At 33.0% G+C, this 16,916-nt stretch overlaps 1 protein-coding gene and 1 long non-coding RNA gene across 2 annotated transcripts; one reads left to right on the top strand and one right to left on the bottom strand.

Annotated features, from left to right (window-relative positions):
- Positions 1–6,729: 6,729 nt before the first annotated feature.
- LOC130710769 (2-hydroxyisoflavanone synthase-like) lies at positions 6,730–8,997 on the bottom strand. Its single transcript, XM_057560123.1, has 2 exons — positions 7,985–8,997; positions 6,730–7,670 (listed from the first exon to the last, which is right to left on the bottom strand). The coding sequence occupies exons 1-2, from the start codon at positions 8,885–8,887 to the stop codon at positions 7,017–7,019; spliced, it is 1,557 nt and encodes a 518-aa protein (XP_057416106.1). The 5' UTR covers positions 8,888–8,997; the 3' UTR covers positions 6,730–7,016.
- A 6,105-nt stretch (positions 8,998–15,102) lies between these two features.
- LOC130713597 (uncharacterized) lies at positions 15,103–16,085 on the top strand. The gene is made up of 3 exons (XR_009010937.1): positions 15,103–15,375; positions 15,480–15,510; positions 15,699–16,085. It is a non-coding gene; the product is annotated as an uncharacterized LOC130713597 (long non-coding RNA).
- Positions 16,086–16,916: the final 831 nt, after the last annotated feature.

The raw sequence follows: 16,916 nt of genomic DNA, 5'->3' as shown, positions 1-16,916 counted from the left end.
GTTTAACTTAGGGTTTTGAATTTGTTAATGATATTAATCATTCTGCGGCGGTATACCCACCCGCTACTAGTAACTTAGGAACCGCCCCTTGTTTAAAAACGGCGGCCTCTAATAGCACGCAATATGTGGCGGAAAGAAAAAGTGCCGCATTAACTGCCTTAGTGTTACATTTTGCGGTGATTTTCACAGAACCGCCGCAAAAGGTCAGCTCTAAGTGCCATTTTTGTTGTAGTGTAATAACTTATCTCTATAATAAAATAAGGAACATTTATTTAGTGTTGTGCCATAAAAGGACTCTTTATAGCAACATGCATGAACTGATTTCTGATGCATTTTAGCCACACTTTTCACCCGTTGCATAAACTAGTGTTTCCAAAAATAAAAAATCTTGCAGCATGAATCTGTAAAACATTCTCCGCCTCCACAATAAAGGACTCCATATATTTTTTTTGGCTTAAATACTCTGGAGGTCCCTGAAATTCTCTACCGTACGAAAATAAGTCCCTGAATTTTTTTTTACCGATTCTGAATCCTTGGAAAAAAAAAATTAATCATAATAAGTCCATACTCGTGTTTCCAGCTTATGTGGCTCAATTTTTGCTGAGTCATTTATTCCACGTGGCTTTTCTATTTTTTTTAAATACACATGGATTAATAAAATAAAATTACACATTTAAATTTAAAATCAATATATTATTAAAATAAAATTTTATTAAACTAAAATTTCAAAATAAAATTTAAAATTTAGGGTTAATAAGATTTTAATTTTAAATTTAAATGTTTAGTTTTATTTTTTTAATCCATGTGTATTTAAAAAAAAACATAAGAGCCACGTGGAATAAATGACTCAGCAAAAATTGAGCCACATAAGCTGGAAACACGTGTAAGGACTTATTCTGATTAAAAACAATTTTCCAGGGATTCAGAATCGGAATTTTTTTTTCAGGAACTTATTTTCATACGGCAGACAATTTTAGGGACCTCCAGAGTATTTAAGCCTTTTTTTTATATAAGCCAAATTGTATTAGAAATTGGAGGTACAAGGGTACCCCAACCCTAAATCTATATACTATAGAAAAGAATAACATTGTGAGACCCACTTAGAACACTTGGCATTCCTTGACTTACTCTCACCAAACCCCCTTCATTAGATGACAAGTGTCAACCTCTCTTTCATTCAGACCACCTCATTGAAGCCCTTTTTTCTTGGACTTTTGTTTTGAGGTCCATCATTAACAACTCATTTAATGATCATTATAAATTTCATTAATAATTGATTTTTAAAATCAAATCTCCCTTATGAATTAACCCTTTCTAAATTAAAGCAAGAATGCAAGATAGGCCAGAAATTTATAGTTTTGTTTTTTTTCTCCCTTATGAATTAGTTTGTCTTTACTTTTTACTGCAAAGGTTTACCAATGAAAATCATTTATTTGACCTCTCTATTTTTTCCGTTCGAAAAAATAAATATTAACCGTATTTAAATCATATTAATCCGGCACAGCCTAGGAGATGTAGTATAATTTTGACAGCTACTATATCATAATTACATACCATATCTATTTTCTTTTTTTTTGAACAGACCATATCTATTTTCTAATTTTTATACAAATATTTTTTTCTTATACTCAAATTCACCTATAATTAGTTTTCCCAATAAAAAAACAAAGATTCACCTACAAATCTCACTATTATTTGTTTCAGGTTAAAAAAAAAAAAAATCTACATCAGAGCTTCACTAAGGAAAATCAATGTGTCAAGTTTTTTTAAAAAAAGTTTTATACCTGAGTATCACATTAAAAATACTACCATTTTTTTAAAATATTCCAAATTTGACATTGTCAAAATTTGGTGAGTCTGATTAGAAGGAAAAATTAAAGTTGGGTAAATGCATTTTCTTTCTCAAAATGAAAAAATAAAAAATCAATATTTCTCATTTAACTTAATTTTCTTATTTAATTTATTTGTCTTATTTGTCTTATTTCATTTAATTTCGTTATTTGAGTTAATAGTGTATATTTTAACCCAACACTCAATATTTTTTTTAAAAAAAAATCATGTGAAATATTGAGTGTATATTTCTAAACATTATTAAATTATTCCCAAATTAATCACTGCATGAACTAATAAATGCTATTAATTTTCAGTTTTAATTTCGTTAAAAGAAATATAGTGATATTCCATAGATTTTTAAATGAAGTTATAAGCATTAATTATTTATTATGAGTAACATCATTCTCTCTATTATCAAATATTTTTCAAACTTATAGATCAATGAAAGCATTAAATGACTAAAAATAAATTAATACTAGAAGATCCATCTATATACTTTAGAAAAGAGGAAGGTTGTGAGCCTCACCTCCATGGTTTGGCACTCCAAGAATGACTCTCGCCCACCCCCCCTCTTTGCATGACAAGTGTCACCTTCTGATTGTTTTGGACCAAAATAGTAGAAGTTCATTTTAATTTAAGTTTTTTTATGGAGGCCCATTATTCAAAGTCATTTGAATGATGATTTTGTTTTTATTGGGTTATAACCCCTAATTAATTGTTAACATAAAAGTTGTATACATATACCATTATACCATTGATTATCATTTTTCAAAAAAAATTGATTTTTTGGTAGGCATGAAAAAGGTAATTTAGTAAGGTGAAAACATTCTCAAATTCAACGTTTAGGCTGCAGAAACTTTTTTGTTTGAATCTGAATCTTCAAACTATTTTTATAACGGATATTCACAACCTTGAATTTGAGATTCAGCACTTGCACTGAATGAAGAATTAATGGTGTTGAAGAATTAAAGGTGTTAATTCTGTTAAGGAAAAGAAGTCAAGAATTAAAAGAGTGTTAATTCTGCTGAGCAAGTCACAGGTTAATTTATTTCAAGCATTCACACCATGTTAATGCTGCTTTACAAGTCAAACCTTAAAAACTTAATTTTGATAACCATATTAATGACCCGTTCTTGAAAGAAATACGCACTGTTTTTTTTTTGTGCGAAAATAAAGAAATTAATTCTTGAAAGAAATTAATATGATTTGCAATAAAAGTCAAACTTTAAATACTGTAATAACACCATGTTAATCTTAATTCCTATTTTCCTTTAATTACTCATCAGAATGAGTAATTCACGTGTAACGCATGGTATTTGTCCATAATAATTAATTTCAAGAGTGAAAATTGACCTGAAAAAAAAAATTTACCTCCTTGCAATCAGATTTGTATTACCGTCCAACATTTTTCTTTCTTTCCTTTTTTAACATTCATTGACCAGTAACCCTAATTCTCAAATTCCTATATAAATCATCTCATCCTATTCTTTAACTTCATCATCCCTTCCTACCAACTATTAGCTTCGAAATAAACTTTGTTCTAATGGCTATCGACGATCTCGCCACCATCGATGCCTCAAAGGAGAACTGGTCTACTGTTGCAAAGGTGAACCGGTTGTGGCTTAGTCCGAGCTTATATGGCTCCTAGCTTCCATTTTCCATGGACATGATTCTTATGATGACAAGGTAAATCACTTTTTCACATAATGACCATGTATTACGTTCTTTTTTTTTAAACTATAAATCTCAAATTTTCTCATTTTATTGAATTTCAGGGTTGTAAGATTCATGCTACGGTTAGGAAGACTCTTATATACCGATTCCAATCTTTGCTGAGTGAAGGACGTGTATATCAGTTTTGTTTTTTGGTGTTGGTGAAAGCGGTCGTGATTTCCGTTCAACCTCGCACCCATTCAAGATCAACTTTGATATTCATACATTTGTGCGCTTGGTTCCCAACAAGGCCATCAACTTAAGCCCTTACAATTTTGTGCCAATATCTGATATAATGTTTAAGGACCTTTATACGTCTTTTCTTATAGGTATATACTCTTTTTTAGTCTTTTGATTTTTAAATTACTGTTCTGGGTTTTGGATTAATGTTTCTATGATTTTGCAGATGTGATTGGAATTCTCACTGGTGCAAGTGCTGGAACTGAGTTTGAGAAAGATGGAACAAAGCAGAAAAGGATTACTGTTGAACTTGACCAAGATGGGTACACACAATGTTTAATTCTTATTCATATTTTTTCCATCTTTGATTATTATGAGTAAGGTTTTATAATTTCTCAATTTTCTTAATAAAGTTCGGGTTGAATGCGCCTTTTTTGGAAAGTATGTTGCTGAAGTCTTTGGTTATTCTCTTTATTGTTGACAACATAAAAAAGATAACAAACAGTTTATTGATCATCTAATTTGAAGGTGTATTGACGTTTCTATAAGGTTAGTTTAACACTTTCAAATTATACACAATTTATATTTGTATTGGCACTGATAAATTTTTTTTTTCCTTTCTAGGTTCTATAGCTCAAATATGCTTGATTGACAACAAGCTCGGTTATGAAGTCTTTATCATTAATCATGGACTACAATTTCGATTAAGGGTTCATGTTGCTGTCATTGTTATGTTTATCTTATTTCAATTTCAATGTAATGCATTATTTAAAAACTTGACTTTTATTACTATTCAAGTGTTGACACTGTGAGGTATCTACAACCTCATCAAATTAATATATTTACTGTTGTCCATTTATCTACATGTTTGTAACATATGTTCAGTTCTATATCTTTTATACTTACTGAAAAGAGGCTAAACTAAGTTAAAACACATTACTACTGATTCATCTTTACAATAAATTTAATCGTCGTGCAACGCACGGGTAAAGAACACTAGTGAAGAAAGAAAGCAAACAATAGAAAATAAAAGTTAGAGCATAGGTACAACTATGACAAACCCAGTAAAATGCCCCACCTAACATCTATCAAAACAGAGAAGATACAAAACAAAATTCGCACCCAACCTTGCAGCAGCCCAACGACAGAAATAACGCTCCAAAATACGACCAACAAGAAGACTCCAAAGTTACAGGGACTGAAGACAGGTGACAGGATTAGAGTGTCACTCAAAGAATGAATAAACAAACGAACTCATACTAGCTCACAACCAGTGCCATGACCTCCATTTGATAAGCTTCAAAGCGTCCACAGAGCACATCTCATCTGGCCTAAAAACCTTATCATGCTGAATCAACCACAAGGTCCATATAGTTGCAAGCCAAATAGTCATTAAACCAACATTCTGACTTTTATTGCACCCAAACCAGAATTGAGATAGATGAGCATGAGCCTCATTAGGCAAGACAGTGGAATAACCAAGCCACCTAAAACAATCACGCCAAGTACCAGAGGCGAAATTGCAAGAGAATAGGAGATGTGAGCTCGATTCAACCTCCCCAAAAAAGATATAAAAACTGTCACTTGAGAAAATAAATTTTTATTTAATATAATGTGTAATTTTACGATTAGTTGTGTGTAAATGTAGTTATTGTTAGGTTTGTGTCCATAAAAAAATTACTCTTCTTTTGAACTTTGTGATGTTTTATTGTATGGCAAACTTAAAAATGCTGGTTGTGTTTTAAACAGCAGTCATGCCCCCCTTATACTGACCAATGGTAAGATGCTATGGTGTCATGTCATCTATTTGACTAGTAAATTTTTATGTTCTAAATTTGGGTCCCTAAACTTCTTAAGTTTTGCACTTTATCCCACAACTAAATCCCACCAGTTAATTTGACTCTAAATAAACCCTAAGTAAATCCCCAAATTTAGTAAATCTGTAATTACCTACAACTATTCCTCTCTCCCTTCGATGAACACGATGAAGACCATGAACATGAAGGATGCCCTCCACCCGGAAACTTTGCTAAGAGGTGATTAGTGCAGTAAGTTCAAAGAGGGGAGAACAGCACCTAAGTGGACTTAGGCTATATGATGTGATCTGGAAAAGCCTCGAGCAACTATAGGCCTTTCTTTAGTAATTGTAATTTCATATGCAATTTTCATATTCCCTAAATCTATATCCACGTGATATAGCAACAACGCTATATATTCTATCCCCTGCCATTAGTATAGCAGAAAAGAATATTAACAAGAAATTGTTTATGTTTCCATCAGTATAGCAGACGATGATGGCACGAGGATCAAGCACAACGCACAGCGGGAAAGTATACGACGTCCTGGCAAAGAAGAAAATGAACACGACAGAAGCAGATGAAACACAGAGGAGGATTGAAGGAAGAATTAGGTTAATTTGCCCCAAATGAACTTAAAATGTTTAGAATTAATTTCAATTAAGTTAAAATCAATTTCAAAATCAGAAAATATACATTCTGGAAAAAAATAATTGTGCTTTTTATATATGGTAAAATTTATAATAAAAATAGTTAAATGATCAAATTATGAATTTTATAAGTTAAAATGATATGTCACACTGTTACACTTGGCATTCGTTGATTAGGTATGAGATAAACAACATTATAACCCCTCACAAACCAACATGTATGAGTACCAACATGTATGAGTGATTGAAATCCTCTATCCGCTAGCCATATTGTCCAACCAATTAAATTAAGTCAAGTCATTTAAAAAACCAATAAACTAACAAGCTATGCTTCTCAAACACGTAATAAGACAACAAATAAAGTTTGGGGGACGTCGTCATCCCCATCTAACAGGTGTTCTTATATTTACTAATTTCCTCTTTCGTTTAATTTAATAATATTAGTTTTGGTTTCCAAAAAGTATACTTGACGCTGACGGCAAATTTGTTTTATCTTGATGTACTAGAGGGATCTGTACTAGAGTGTAAGGACAAATTTGTTGAGATAAGAGATAGAGTAATGTAAATGGATATACGGCTTTAGAAAATAATATATTTAAACTGTTACACAACACTTCTTTTTGACAAAAATGGAAGAAGAAAAAAAAGATCAAAATTACATCACATATAGGGTCATGGAGAGACTAACTGAATTGGGATGATTCATGTGCACACGATGGAACCCATGTGTTGGTACTTAATTTGATTCATTGCCTATCAATGAAACCTTATTGAAGATCATTATTGCTATATAAAACCATCACCCACAAAGCAACATGCTGATTTTGTTTGTTTGTGTTGTATCTTAAGAAGAAAGGAGTTCAGCTGCAACCTTGGATCTTGCAAGAGGAACACACATGAGACTATTTGCCCTTGGAACAGTGAGACCAGCTCTTTCCTCCATGTTAGCTTTGGCATCACTTCCCTTCAATATTTGGCCTTTCGGACCCACAACTTGCAGTTCAAAGCATTGGATAACAGATGAAAGCAGTGTAGCCATTCCTGCTGTGGCCAAATTCACTCCAGGACACATCCTCCTTCCAGACCCAAATGGGAGAAGCTCGAAATGCTGACCCTTGAGATCAATGTCTGCTTCTTCCAAAAACCTCTCTGGACGGAATTCCAATGGAGTCTTCCAGTATTTTGGGTCTCTTTGCACGGCCCACACATTGAAGAGTACTAGTGCTCCCTCTGGGATCACGTATCCGTTGAGCTCACACTCTTGTACACACTTTCTCTTGACAACAGGGAGTGGAGGGTGCATGCGGAATGTCTCCTTCACAATGGCTCTGATGTATGGAAGATTCTGAATATCTGATTCGTCAACAAGCCTATCCTTTCCCACAACACTGTCAACTTCCTCTCTTGCTTTCTTCAGCACCCTCGGGTTGTTGATTAGCTCTGCCAAAGCCCAGTCTGTTGCCACGGCTGTTGAATCTGTCCCTGCTGAAAAGAAATCCTGCACATGAAAATCAATTGGGATCAGTTTCACTAAAATTGGTTCACTTAATTTGCACATAAACATAAAAAGCATATATACTTTAATCGAATACTTGCACATGTCACAGTTAAGGTGTCACAAAGGGTATTTTCATCTGAAGCTTTTCTTAGTACAAAATAGCACCTCCTTAATTGAGTATTAATAATAATATTGATGGAAAACTATGCAAATTAAGGTTTGGTGTGTGTATTTAATTTAGAGAGAACTAGAGATTGATCGAATAATAATTAAAGCCAATCAATAAAATCAAACAAAGCAAGAAATTAACTCACCACTACAAGGCCCTTGATTTGTTCCTTAGTGATTTTGATCTCCATGTTCTCGTCCGCAGCATATTCAAGCAAAGTATCAAGGAAAACTACACTTTGCTCACCCTCCTCAAGTTCTCCGTTTCTCTCTTTTCTCCTCTTTATTATCTCTTGGCGTTTCTTGATGACCTTCTCAATGACAGGGTCGAACTTGTTGAATATCTCATCTATTCTCTTCTCATATTGTCCAACCCTGAGCTTCTTCAAAGGCCAAATGAAGTCAGTGAGACTATATTCCCCGAAGATCTTAAGCACCTCACGAACAATATCTTTGACATGTTCAGCCTCCCCCAACATCATCCGAGAGATGGTGCTGTTTGTCCACTTGAGAAGCTCCTCGGTGACATTAAGGGGTTTTTGAGATTCTGCACTTTGAGCCATCGCCTTCAGAACCTTACGAATTTCTTGGCTCCTCAGAGGCCTCAACTTGTTGACTGTGGTGGCGTTGAGGAGGTCGTTCATGATGACCTTCCTGATGAACTTCCAGTAAGGAGCAAAAGGTACCATGGCGACTGAGTTGTCGTAGGTGAGGCGGCGGATGGCGGAGGTTTGGAACCTTGTGCTGAAGGAAGTAGCCTCGTGTGTCTGGAGGAAGAGTTTGAAAAGTTCAGGGGTGGAGGCAACGACGGTGGGCATAGAACCAAAATAGAGAGTGTATAAAGGCCCATATTTCTCACCAAGTTTGATGAGGGAGTTGTGGAGGAGAGGTTGGTCCAAAAGGTGAAGGTGTCCTACGAATGGAAGACGAGGCTTGGGACTTGGAGGGTTTGGAAGGTGGCGAAGGGCTTTGGATTTTGCAGTTGGTGTAGGACGAAATTGTAAGAACAAGGCTAGTGCCAATAAAGCTAATGCAATTTCCACCAACATGGTGTTTGCTTGATCTTTGAATTGATAAGAGATGAGATCAACTCAATAAGTGACTTTGTTTGAGGCTATTAAACCAGGAATTGTTGTGGCCTGAGAATTATGGCCTATGTGGCTTCCCTTTTATAAGCCAATATTGCGGGATAGTGTACCTGGTGGCTGGTGGCTAATGGCTATAGTCCACTTTATTGAGTAAACATTAAAAAAAAATTAGTAGTGTTGAATGCTCTAAGCAAATGTCAAAGGAGCTACTTGAAGTTGAACTCATAACTTGGAAAATTCTAATTTTTTGAATTTCTCTTTCGTTGTGGGCCAACAACAGATACGTCAGTCTTGAGATACTGGATCAGTATTGCTTCAAGATTTCAGTTTGATGAAACACCGAAAACAAAAGGTGGAGCGGTGGATGCCTAAATTTACTTGGTAAAAATTTATATCAACTTCAATATACTACTACATGCTAAATGAAGTATAAAGATAAGAGAGATAAATGAGTAATATTTAAAGAGAAATAAAAAATGACTAAAAATAACGCTCAATTTATTTCACTGTCTGCTCACATAGACTAACATTTTTATATAAAAAAAATTATATAACTTTAAAGAACATTAAATGTATAGATCAATTGACACAGATATTCTAATTTAAATAGATGTTTTTAATTTGAGTCCTTACGAACGTAGTTGCATTTTAGATGATTATAAAGAAAGTGTTACAACAAATAGAAAATTTTCCCACCCCAGATTACCTTAGAGAAAGAATGAAACAATTAAAAGATAAATAGAGAAAGATTAATGTTGTTGGAAGGAGGTAGATGGATGTAAAATGAATAGGCTATAAAATTCGTCAAATGCATGCACGAGGCTTGGAAAATATTAATGCAACTTCTTATGACTGAATTATTTCTTATGCTTTTATATTTTTTTATTACAAGTTTCAAAAAATTTATGTTTGAAGGTTGAAAAATTATGTTGAATTCAATATAAAATAATTTTGTAATATAATAATTCTTTTGAAATGATGTCCTTGGTACTACTTTTCTAGTCCAATATTGCAGTTGCTTTTGCTACTTTTCTTTGTTTTGGCTTTCTTGTGACATGTGATACCAGTCAAATATGGTGTGACTTTGAGAACTGCAAGCCAACTTGGCTGCGGAACAAGGACTTGATACATTTTTCACTATTAGAGCTGGTAAAGATAGTGACGGTCTTGGAAGATTGCCAATAAACAATATAAAATTCCACCAATGACATGGTAAAAGTGTTGTTTTCTAGCTCAAACTTGCAAATAGTTAAAGTAATAATATTAATAACAATATTCACAATGTATGATACAAAATTATCTTACACAAGATAAGTTTGGAAGAATTGGATTCTAAATTGTATAATCTATTTTCATTATGATATATTATCCTGTGAAACTGTGTACACATCATTCCCCAATTACCATAGATTTGTTTAATTTCAATTTTTGTAGATTGATTTTAAAAAATAAACTATTAATTATCAGTTTATATATATAAAATAATAATTTTCACTAAATTAAAGTGACACTTGAAGAAAAATTAAGAAATATTATGTGTTTTGATAATAAATTAAAATATAATTTATCATTCTTAAACATTTTTTTCCTTTTTTGAAAGAAATTTTTTTTTTTGAAAAGAGAAGGAGTTTTATTAAAGCCAGAGGAAGCAAGAATAATCCTCTCATAGGTAAGTAGACAAAAACAAAAGGCCAACCCAAAACTGAGCAAGGCACAGGCCACATGTAGGGAAAACCCACAATAGCAAATTACAGGGCACAATTGCAGACAATTAATACAACATTTAAGAAAAATAACCAAACAGCAAAAGACAGAATATATATATATATATATAGAAAATATTCAAAATATACAACACTCCTCCAGAAGGCTCAAAAGCAAGTAAAAATCAGCGACAACCCAGCAAGAATAATTCTGAAAACATTATGAACTCGTAATTTTATTTCAATATATTAACTAAAATAAGTATTTCATATTTTATTTAATGCAATTAGTTTACTTCCATAATACCTCTGTTTCATGTTAAAAAATAAAAAAAGCAACAAAATATTACTCTTAATTATTATTCGGCTTGGTTTTGTTGGCGTAATTTCAAGGTTCGCATGCATCAGGGCACTTGGCTTCAAGGACGATGTTAGAGTTAGATGGCAAAACAACGTACCTACCCTCATTGATTTGCATCATCGATCTCCCTATCATATCGGTGATATTTTATCATGTGTGGGGTATACCTACATAATTACATTTGTACTTTTATATGGTTAAATTAATAATTTCTTATATAATTTAGTTTTTGGAATCGGCAAATTCATGAAATTATACTAATTATTATATAAATTATGTATGCCAATTTGTTGGTTCTAAAGGCTAGTCATTGATGATAAAATAAAATTTAAGTGGAAATATTATTGAAACTCAAGAAGTCATGGAGGCAGTTACATCATAATCAAGCAAACGAATACAATCTAGGGGAGTCTCCTCAATCCAAACATAGTTAGGATACCTTGAGGAGTTCTTAGCTAAGTGATCAGTTACAGAGTTACCGGATCGGTGAACAAAAGACAAACTAAAACTACAAAAATTCAAAACCAAATCCTTACAATTCTTAAGAATAGAAACAAAATAAGATGGGCCTTGCAATGGCTTAATCCATGCTTGAAAAAGTTGGAGGCAATCCGTTTTCATTTGGGTCTTTCGCTTATGGCAAATTTGTTCTAGTTGTTGATGATGATTAATGCTTCTCAAAGAGTAATTAACGCCACTAAATATTTAAAATCGGGTAATGTGTACGTATTATCTTAACTATTTCTCCAAGCGTGGGAGGTTATTTCGCCAGCAGTAGGGCTCCAAGTGTGGGAGGCTCCTCCGGTCGAACCGAAGCCTCTCTCTTGTTGGAGATTCTCTTCGTATCGATGTGTTTGTTGTTTATTTTTATGTAAGAAAAGAAAAAACTATTAGGCTTAATTCCATTTTGGGCCCCTGATGTTTCATAAATGTGCGATCTGCACCTCCCATGTGTAAAACGTGCGGTCAAGGTCCCTGACGTTTCTAAAACGTGCGATTAACATCCTTCCGTCCAAATCCGTTTGGTTCCTCAGTTGACCAAACGGAAAATGCTGACGTGGCATTATTTAATTAATTAAAAATTTATTTTTCAAATAAAATTATTTCAACATTATTTCAAAACATAAAAAAAAATTTATTTCAAAGCAAAAATTTATCATTAATCTTATCATCTTCATCACTCATCTTCTTCATCCAGAACCCACCCAACCAAACAACTCAAAATCCACCCCAATTCCACTGAAAATCAAAAAATTTAAAAAGAACGAAATAAAATTACCCACGAACCTATCAAAATTTAATGTTCTTCAAATTACTTATCTTGCAGCAGTAGCAAAAAATGTAATGTTCTTCAAGCTCCATACCTAATTACACACAAAACCTATCAAAATCACCCTGAACAAATACTAGATTCAAAACTCAATAACCCTAGACCAAAAAGGTTATGAATTGGTAAAAAAAAAGGTTATGAATTGCATAAAAAACGGAATTTAGAGAAATCTGAAGAACCCTCTTCATAAAAAACCAAGAACTAAGGAAGTCAGAAACCCACAAACCCCTTCACTTTCTCCAGATCGAAGCCTTGCAACTTAGATTAAGCAACCATGGAAAGAAAAGCCTTCTTCGACTTCAAACGGACCCCCTCAACCGCGAGCTATGGTTGCATGCGGTGGTTCTTGGTTCTTAGATCTGAACCATCAGACCCATTGAGGTTCTGTGATCATTGGTTCTTCGACCCACACTCTGCCCTCACCTTCTTCGACTCACTGGTTCAGATGCCTTAACCCTCACCCAAATCAACACCCAACCAACCTGCAACCTCAACAAGCCCACCCCCACCCACCTACAGCCGCCACCCAACCAACCAGAGAGAGAGAGAGAGAGAGAGAGAGAGAGAGAGAGAGAGAGAGAGAGAGAGAGAGAGAGAGAGAGAGAGAGAGAGAGAGAGAGAGAGAGAGAGAGAGAGAGAGAGAGAGAGATTTGGGGTTGTGGGGTGAGGTTGGGGTGAGGTGAGGTTGAGGAAGCCATGAAAGGAGGAAGATGAAAGAAGAAGAAGCGTGAAAGAGGGAGAGAGAGGGTCGAGTGTGAGTGAGTATTTTTTATTATTATTAAGTTTTAATATTTTATTATTTTTTATTAGAAAAATGCTTTTTTTATGAAATTAAATAAGTGCCACGTCAGCATTCCGTTTGGTCAACAGACGGAACCTAACAGAAGAGCGTTAATCGCACGTTTTAGAAACGTCAGAGACCTTGACCACACGTTTTATACACAGGGGGTGCAGATCGCACATTTATGAAACATCAGGGGCCCAAAATGGAATTAAGCCAAACTATTATTACTCCAATTATATATCAGTGCAATTCCAATTAATAAACTAGTCTGATCAGTCAAGGCCGGCGGCTGCTGCCAACTTACTAACTAACGGTCACTAATCTTCATATACCCTATCTCTACTTAATGAAAATATATGACTTGAGTCACAACTTGATGAATACATGTGGATTCATTAGAAAGAAATGAGTGTGATGTAACTTTATGAAATTCATACGTTCAAAAAAAAAAAACTTTATCAAATTCATAATTTGTGACTGGAATTTATAAAGATTTTAATTTACGTGCAATAACTAACAGTACGTGTAAATTTACACATGCATTTAATTATATATGTCTTTTTATTTTCCATTTTAAAATTCAATCTTTTTATGATTTTAATTGGAAGACTATCTTTAAAAAAAAAGAGTTTAATTTTGATGCACCGACGGTGTAAAGTTTTTTTACACCGTCAACCAATCAGATTTCAAGGATGTGACATGTCAATTAAAGAAATTAAATGAAAAGAGAGATTTTCTCACATCCTTGAAATCTGATTGGTTGACGGTGTAAAAAAACTTTACACCGTCGGTGCATCAAATATTTTCTCAAAAAAAAATTAGACTATCAGTGTACAATAATTAATTAAACTTATTAAATTTATTTTTTTATAGATCGGAAAAGAAATATATTTTAAATAAATATATAGAGGTGAACATAAATATTGAAAATTTATAAATTTTTAAAAAATCATTAAACAATGTATTTATTGATTGCATAGTAAAATAATTTTGTGTCGATTACTTTTCTTCAACTTTTTTCCATCTACACCGTAAAAAAACACTTTTTTTCTATCTACAAAGTATTTTTTTTTTGTTACACTACAAAGTATATTTTTGAGTTTAATGGACTTACACTGTGTCAGTGTAAAACAGTTTTATACTCATAACCAATCACAACAAGTCACGTAGGAGAAAGAATAGTTTTCATATTAAATTTTAATTAAAATAAAAAATATGTTTTATAATGATGAGACGGAGTTCAATTTAATGACTGTATAAAATATATTTACACTAAACTAACCGTACATATTCTTCATTAGAAAATTACACACAAAGAGTCAACCATTAGCATGTGTTATCATAAAAAAATAATAATAATGGTAACTGAAATTATTAATTAACAATTGTAAAGGATTTATTTCATCCATAAGTATGTTTGTCGTCAAGAGGTTCGATTTGTCAACCACGTGCACGTGGGGTGATATTTTGCAATTCCAAATCTACTCATTCTTGATTCGTGGCAGGCAGTATTTAATTAAAAAAAATTAATGTGTATACATCACCCAATTGAATTCTTGTTACTTGGCATATTAAACTTAATTAAAAAATAATGATATTAAATTGAATTTTATTTTGGTTCTTTTAAAAAATTAATTAATTATTTTGTGATTGCTAAAATAATGAAATTAATTATTTAATTCGATTCTTCATGATTCGGTAGCCATGTAATGTACTTCCCGTCCGTAATATAAAAATCAAATAATTACTTTATCCGTTAAGATATCTAATATTTTATACTATATATAAAGGAAAAGTTTTTGCAGCCTAGAGGGCGACTTTGTCATTCAATATTTCATTGTACACCACTTTTAAATTAAGCATGAGTATTTATGTAAAAATGCTACATATTTTCGTTAGATTGGATCATGACCGTTGATTGCATCTGCAATGTTGTTGACATCTATCATATGTTAATGCCTCTTCCTTTCTCCATTCATTAGTTACACTTTCTCATAAACCTCTTGGGCTTCAACAATCTTCCCACGATTCAATGAATTTAATTCATCCTCACCTGGACACTCCTAAGATCAAACAAGTTTGCATCGTCTCTTCTCTTCCACCTTCTCAAGTTCCACCTTATCATCCACCTCTTTAGCTTCAACTATCTCCCTATAAAATGTCTTCAACAAGCTTTCCTCACATAGGCACTCTCAAATCAAAGTACGCACGCAACAGAGAAACACAATTCTACCAACCCTCCACACCACTTGTGCCAATTTTCACATCAAGGTATAACTCAATCACTTATGCTTCATTCCTTTGATTATATTCAGTTTCATATCTCAATAATCTTTTGTTTTATCTCACATCTTCTCATCCTGTTTCTTTACCAGACAAGTCCTACTTATCATCCTCTACATTACTGTAAGAATTCTCTTTTGAACACTTTTTTTTTGCTTTTCATGTTGGCATTTTCTCTGAGAAATGGTTTCTGATTTATAATTCAGGCATATTTTGTTATATATGTTAGTGCATTTGTTGTTAACTTGACAATAACAATTTTAAATTTTTTTGCTATTGTTAACTTTATTGTATGCATGTTTATGCTACAGAATCAAAAACATGGACGGATAATTTGCTTGCAGTTCTAGAGAATGTGTATTTTCATGACCATCATCTGCCATGATTTTAGAAGTCATTGTTGATCCATCTACAGCAAGTTTGCAACGTTAGAATGTCACTCAAATCATTTTAACTCTTCTTCTCCCAATTTTCAATTTTTCACCGATATCTTCTTCTCCCCCCAAACCACTGATGAGTTGCATTCGTCTCATATTTTTATTTTTTTAATTCACCTACCCAAGATAGACAATCTAAGGACTTCATCACATTTTTTGTAACACATACCTCAAAGGTTTACAACATTATTTTTTTTCATTATGTAATACATAATTTGGTCTCTTCATTTCTCATAAATGCATACGGTTGTGATTCTCAGATTTCTATTCTATTTGTTCTGTTATGTTACAGTGCCTTTAAACTTAGTTCTTTCATGGTGCCTTATGTCATAAGCTTACATATTCTTAGTGCTTTTGCCATCTCCATTACATTTGGAGCATACTTCTATATGTGGCTTAATCACTTGAGGTCCACTAAATGAAAAGAATTCATCAATTGGCAAAAACAATGATCACCTTTGTTACCTACCATCTGGATAAGGTTAGATAAATGAGAAACCTTGCAGAAATTTAGGCAGGTTAAAACAGTATTATATTTTTTTATTCAACATTATTCCTCTTATCCTATTTGGTGGAGACACTGGAAGAGCTGGACTGATTTTTTAATAGAACAGTTTTAACTTATTTTGTAATGGCTTTCAAGTAATTTGTGAATTCATAGTTTTGTGGTCAATTGATCAATAATTAGGATTTTTATTTTGTTGTTAAACTTTAATTGATTTTATGTTGAGCTTTGATTTAATTTGCAACTGAACTTGATTTTTTTTACCTTACTTTTCAAGATACTAGAGTATTTTTAATCTTCTCTACTGACATTGGTGTGTTATTTTTTTTTGTTCATCAGAATGTCTCTTTGTATCATTTTATTTAATTTTAATGTTTTTCGGCAGTCTTAAGTACTCTATGTGATAAGGATAATGGTGGTGGTTATATATGGTCGGGTGGTGTTAAAATTTAAAAATAGGAACCTCCAATTTGCACTTTCCTGCTCACTCTTATTTGTTAACTACTTTGTGTCTGACTTGAAATTGATTGCTTATAGTTATAAGGAATGTGGTTATATATAGTGGGGTGGTGTTAAAAATTGAGAAT

The sequence above is a fragment of the Lotus japonicus genome, chromosome 4 (genome assembly GCF_012489685.1).
Source record: "Lotus japonicus ecotype B-129 chromosome 4, LjGifu_v1.2".
Lineage (NCBI taxonomy): Eukaryota > Viridiplantae > Streptophyta > Magnoliopsida > Fabales > Fabaceae > Lotus > Lotus japonicus.
Note: the sequence above shows the minus strand (reverse complement) of the source record. Positions and strands in the feature narration are given on the sequence as shown.

Bases quoted from the DNA above. Each gene is read 5' to 3' on its own strand.
- LOC130710769 (XM_057560123.1), bottom strand. From the start codon at position 8,887: ATGTTGGTGGAAATTGCATTAGCTTTATTGGCACTAGCCTTGTTCTTA. The intron at 7,671-7,984 runs GTGAGTTAATTT...TTTCATGTGCAG, and splicing joins AAATCAAGGGCCTTGTAGTG to GATTTCTTTTCAGCAGGGAC.